This window comes from Garra rufa, chromosome 9 (assembly GCF_049309525.1).
Source record: "Garra rufa chromosome 9, GarRuf1.0, whole genome shotgun sequence".
NCBI classification, from domain to species: domain Eukaryota; kingdom Metazoa; phylum Chordata; class Actinopteri; order Cypriniformes; family Cyprinidae; genus Garra; species Garra rufa.
The window spans coordinates 41,842,387-41,848,386 of NC_133369.1; the positions used below are offsets into that span (position 1 = coordinate 41,842,387).

Below are 6,000 nucleotides of genomic sequence, written 5' to 3' on the forward strand. Positions count from 1 at the left end.
GGCCTATTGCTTGGGAAATTCTACAGGAATTTACTAGAACCGTTTTTTATGAACGCCTTGGGGTTGAACTCTAACCAATGTCATGCAGAGAAGCATAACAAGCTGTTTGTTGGTTGTTATTTTGTTGTCGTCTGTCTTTTTTTCTTCTTTTCAGTTGCATTGTTTTATTGGGGGGCTTTATCCTGTGGTAATGACAGAATGGTATATGAGTATAAGAAATGGCAAAGTAATCTTCATTTAGTATGTTATGGAGGTGCGGGTTTACAACTGAAAAAAATGTCAGCAGACACAAAATGAGCAAACTTACCTCCGACATCAAGCTGAGACGGAAGAATTTTAAAACAGGAGGTTCACTGTTTATTCTTATAGTTTATAGGCCTATGATATGCTCAACAAATTTGCTGTCTAAATGTGCCAAGATTTCCTATTTGTACAGCAGTCAGCATTACAATCAGACAATTGTCTCAAAGTGAGCTTGTTTCTGGTCTTGAACTGCTACTAACACAATGCAGGTGCAGGATTCATGGGTCCAAAGCATTTTCAGGTCTGAAAATGTCATTTGTGAAGACAAGACTGTGAAATTAAGCCAACCGATGCTAAAGGTGGTTGCTGAATTCAAATGATTCGCCAATGATGCAAGACAGGTTATCCTGAAATGGTGAGCCAAAATTAAAGAAGACCAGGTTGATCACAGCATACAGTATATCTCTTAAATCATTGGTTCTCTAGGGCAGGGCATAGTGTTGGAAAAACCTAGTAAAAACAGTGGGAACCCTTATGAGCCTTAGAGGCCTTAGAATAAAAAGTTGCAAACTACTGTTTTAAATGCATATGTAACCTATATAGCAGGGCTTTAATGCTACAGATACAGATTTTGTGTGACATTTCAAGCACATTTGTTAGTTTTATCATTTTTAAAGTTTTTATGTAATTGGGGATTTTAGTGTTGTTGAATTAGTGGCGACATTCTGCCCCTATCTGGCTAAGTACTGCAATTACACACAAACTATTATAAGTGAATTACTGCTCTTCACACTTTGATTTGTTTACATATTATTTGTGGCCCTGGACAACAAAACCAGTTATAAGGGTCTTTTTTTATTATTATTGAGGTTCATATATCAGCTGAAAGCTGAATAAATAGGCTTTCCATTGATTGGAAAATGCCCTGTCCCATATGTTTTGTTAGGACAGGGCAATATTTGGTCGAGAAACTTGAAAATCTGGAATCTGAGAGGCAAAAAATTCAAAATAGTGAGAAAATCACTCTTAAAGTTGTCCAAATGAAGTTCTTAGCAATGCATATTACCACTCAAAATTACGTTTTGATATATTTAGGTTAGGAAATTCACAAAATAACTTTTTGGAACATGATCTTTAATATCCTAGTGATTTGGCATAAAAGTAGAATTGATCATTTTGACCCATACAATGTATTTTTGGCAATTGCTACTTAAGTTTTGTGGTCCATGGTCACATTTTGTCTTTTTCATACATGCTGGTAATAGATGCTCACTGTTACAATCCTCTGTGGATCCTCAAATCCTCAAAATGAAAGGATAAATACAGTATGATTCGCCATGACAACCATCCAAAGCCAGTTTTAGAGAATATTGTCGGCTATATCCTTTAACCCTTGTGCATTAAAAAAAAAAAATTACACATAGGTGCAAAATGGACGAAAATGTCCATGTCGAAAAACTGCCATAAAAATATGATTTTTTTTCCCCACTTTCACTGATGTTATTTTTTTTACCAACATCTCTTCTATCCATAGATACCAAACATTCATTAATTTTCTCAATTGTAAACCTTTAAATGCTGGTTTGTTTACATAATGCCACAGGTGTTTTTTTATGAAAAAATTAAAAATAGTAGTTAATTTCCATATAATAAATACTAAGCAGATTTTTTTTTTTTTTTTTTTTTTGCTTATTAGCTTCGTGGGTGTGTCAGTGAAGAACAACAACATTAATTTTGAGGCATTTATTTATTAATTTTTTATGTAGTGTCAGATTTTTTTTTTTTTTAACTAACACTTAGGTCCATAATGGACAAAAATGTCCATGTCAAAAAAACTGTCATAGAAATGTTATATTTAAATAGTTTTTCCACTTTCACTGACTGTTGTTTTTTTATCAGGATCTCTTCTGCTCATAATTACCAAACATTCATTCATTTTTAGAATTTTAATGCTTTAAAAGCTGGTTTCTTTACATAATGCTCACTGTCAGTGGGCAACACTAGCTCCAGAGCTTCCTCTGCTGGGTAACGTCTCTTCATCTTGCAAGCAATGAAATGACCAAGCCCTCAAGCACCAAATATGTATAGGTTTGGCTGTGCGAACTCTCAAACTTTGTATAAAATCTACCAGACTAAACAATCAGAATTTTCTTGTGGTGAAAACAAAAACATTGTGTTTAGGGGCTTCTGAACTTCTACATCAAATTCAAGCTCACCTTTTATCTCTGTACAAAAACAATAACAAATGAAAAAGTGCAATCAAGGATTAAAATGTGTGTTTGAGTGAAAAAGAAAAATCCTCAAAGCTCATTAACCTTCTTTGACCTCATTCGTAGTTTTTATAAAATTTAATTTTCATTACATTTTCAGTAAACACATGCAAATCACACTCTGACATCCTTACCAACATACCCACACAATTATAGCTGCATTATTTTTCCAATTGACTCTATAATAAACTATAACATGCATAAGCAGAAAACACGAATAAAGCGAGTATTTCTTTTATATGCCAGATTTGAAAAAAAAAAAGGCACAATCTATTAAAAAATGGTAAAACTGTAAAATGTGAAGTTTTGCCGATAGAATGAACGCCTATTAGCAAATATTGCAGTGTTTTATAGCCCTGGGTTAAAAAAAAAAGTTTTAATGGGTTTCAGTTGACATTTTTGTCCTTAAAGGTCCACTGAAGTGCCTTGAAACACGCAGCATTATTCTATGTGGTGACGTACTTTTAACTGAAACAAAAACATATCGCCCAGCCCCGCCCACTAATTTTGAATAGCCAATAGCGTTCCATTTTTATCTGCTCAGGCAAGAGCCGTTGAGCTCGGTAAAGCCGCATTTGTAAGCTTATGACAGCCACAGACTAATAAATTACCCCACAGATTCAATATGAAACTTGCTAAAACGAAATAGTGATCATTATCATGCTGATGCTGTGTAGTTTAATACATGCCGACCGCACATATGAGCGCATATGATCTCCTCCGGGTTAATGCGTCTCTGTGTATAGGGGGCGGGACATTACGGACTCTAGAGAGCATTTGATTGGACAGAACGCACGGTGATATCATCCAAATCCTTGATTCATATTGGCGGAAGTGACGAGACTGTAAGTTTTGAATGCCCATATCTTGTAAACGCGAATTTTGTCTTTGTTTTGTAGCACACTAGCTTATAGATAACCTTAAGGCGAATATATTCATACTAAAAGCCAAAAAACTTTAATTTTGATTTCAGTGGGACTTTAAGGTCCTGAGTGTGAGTATTTTTTTTTTGTACAGAGGGTAAAATTTGAAGGAAATGAGGGTGAAATATTAAAAATTCAATAAAAATAAACACCTGAGCCAAAATGCACAAAAAACAAAACTGAAATGGACAAAAATGTCCATAAGGTCGCGCAAGGGTTAACAACTAAATATCATAGGCCCGGTTTCCCAGACAGGGCTTAGACTAAGCCAGGATTAGACCATAGTTCAATTAGGACATTTAAGTAATTTTTATGAACATGCTAAGAAAAAAAACATTACTGGTGTGCATCTTGAGACAAAATAAAGGCACTGATATATTTTAAAATCAATCAGTGCAATTTTATTTCAGTTGAAACAACTCAGACTTACATTTTAGTCTAGGACTAGGCTTAAGCCTTGTCTGCGAAACCGGGCCATAACGTTTACAACTTGTTTACTACCGTTTAAATGTGAAGACAAGACTTAAATGCTTGAATTAACATTAACATGAACAGTAGATGGCAGTAACGATATAGTAAACTCAATTCTTACCCTTGAAACCACCATCGAGGTTAGTGCTGGATCAACATGGCGGCATGCAAGCTCCTCAGCACGGGCTTCGGGTTTCTGCAGTCGTCCTTGCCGTTTTGTAGACAGGTAAAGTCACCTTAAAAATTAAGATTTGTAAATTTCTTAAGTTTATTAGGAATTTGAATGCTTTGTATTTGTATGTGAATGTTGTAGTATTTAGATTACGATCATGTTAGATAACATTACTGACCAAGACACACTGGTGACATTTATAGTTTACGTCAGTCAAAAAGCCTAATTTTGTCATTTGTCTGGGTTTTTGACTGTATTACTAAAATGCACATATTCAGATAAAATGTAATCTGATGATCTTCAGGCCTACAGAGGTTCACTCGGAGTGGTGGAGCAGGTCAGGAGCTACTATGTTGACTGGAGGATGGTACGGGATGTGAAGAGGAGACAAATGGCATTTGAGTATGCAGACACAAGACTGCGCATCAATGCCATTAGGAAGAATACTATTTTGCCAAAAGAGCTGCAGGTACGTTCAAAGTCTTGCAGTTTCCATTCAGTGGAAGGGAATACCTTGTTTAGAATGCTATCTATCTATCTATCTATCTATCTATCTATCTATCTATCTATCTATCTATCTATCTATCTATCTATCTATCTATCTATCTATTTATCTGTCTGTCTATATATTTGCAGGATTTTAAACCCATTTACACAGTCATTAATCTTTATTTTGACTTGCAATAAACAAATGAATTGAATGTCAAAATATTGCTCTAGAAACTAATATTAAAAAGGGCTGTGTTGCTCATGTTTTTTTCCCCACAGGAGATAGCTGATAAAGAAATAGCCGCACTACCTCGAGACAGTTGTCCCGTGCGCATTCGTAACAGGTGTGTGATGACATCACGTCCACGTGGAGTGAAACGCCGATGGCGTCTTAGTCGCATTGTTTTTCGCCATTTAGCGGACCACAACCAGATGTCTGGAATACAGAGATCAATGTGGTGATCAGCCATGGAATTGTAGAAGTGTTGTGTTATAAATCCTTGTGATGAAAGAGGATATCTTCTGGCAAAAAATGCAAAGACACAGAGCTGGAAATACAAACAAGCACCTGTTCAAATGTTTTTTTTTTTTTACTGAAATGATTCAGATTTCATATTGTGACATTTTTGTCTTCAACTGATGGCAAATGATGTTATTTTATTGTACATACAATAAAAAGTTATAATGTGCTACTTTTGTGTTTTGTGCATTTTTTTAGGTTACTGATATCTAACCTTTCTACGTTTTACTCTTTGTTTGGTGTTGTACATTAGAATATTGACAAAAAATACAAGAAGAGGGAGAGATTGTTTAAACTACATCTTTTAGCTACAATGCAAAGAACTTTAAATAATTTATTATAAATAAAAATGTAATTAATTATTTGTGAATTAACAAATAAGTACTCCTTATGTTAAGCAAGCTTAAACTAGTAAATTTGACTTGTTAACAAGTAAATGTTTAGTTTTATATTTAAAAAGTATATTAAAATATTTCCTGGGTTCTGTAATAAATCTGGAAAGTTATGAGTACATTTATGTTTAAATTTAGTATGTTTATATATTATATATTAAATATATAAATATATGTATTTATATTTATTTATTACACTACCAGTCAAAAGTTTTAAAGAATTTTAATGTTTTTGAAGTGTCTTCTCATCCCCGAGCCTGCATTTATTTAATCCAAAGTACCTCAAAAATAGTAAAATATTTGTACTATTTAAAATAACTCTTTTCTATTTGAATATATTTATAAAATGTAGTTTATTCCTGTGATCTCAAAGCTGAATTTTTAGCCTCATTACTCCAGTCACACAATCCTTCAACGCCATTCTAATATTCTGATTTGCTGCTCAAAAAAAAAAAATGTTTTATTTTGTTAAAAACAGCTGAGTAAATTGTTTTTACAAAAAAAAACATTTTACTGACTC

At 33.8% G+C, this 6,000-nt stretch overlaps 1 protein-coding gene across 1 annotated transcript; it reads left to right on the forward strand.

Moving 5' to 3' along the window:
* The first annotated feature begins 4,034 nt into the window (after positions 1-4,034).
* On the forward strand, positions 4,035-5,140 carry LOC141343420 (small ribosomal subunit protein uS14m-like). The gene is made up of 3 exons (XM_073848019.1): positions 4,035-4,133; positions 4,384-4,548; positions 4,848-5,140. The coding sequence occupies exons 1-3, from the start codon at positions 4,065-4,067 to the stop codon at positions 5,028-5,030; spliced, it is 417 nt and encodes a 138-aa protein (XP_073704120.1). The 5' UTR covers positions 4,035-4,064; the 3' UTR covers positions 5,031-5,140.
* Positions 5,141-6,000: the final 860 nt, after the last annotated feature.

What these genes read in the sequence shown, in the direction of transcription:
- LOC141343420 (XM_073848019.1), top strand. Translation starts at nt 4,065, where the DNA reads ATGGCGGCATGCAAGCTCCTCAGCACGGGCTTCGGGTTTCTGCAGTCG. An exon ending in CCTTGCCGTTTTGTAGACAG is followed by an intron (nt 4,134 to 4,383) that starts GTAAAGTCACCT and finishes GATGATCTTCAG; the next exon opens with GCCTACAGAGGTTCACTCGG. An exon ending in TTTTGCCAAAAGAGCTGCAG is followed by an intron (nt 4,549 to 4,847) that starts GTACGTTCAAAG and finishes TTTTCCCCACAG; the next exon opens with GAGATAGCTGATAAAGAAAT.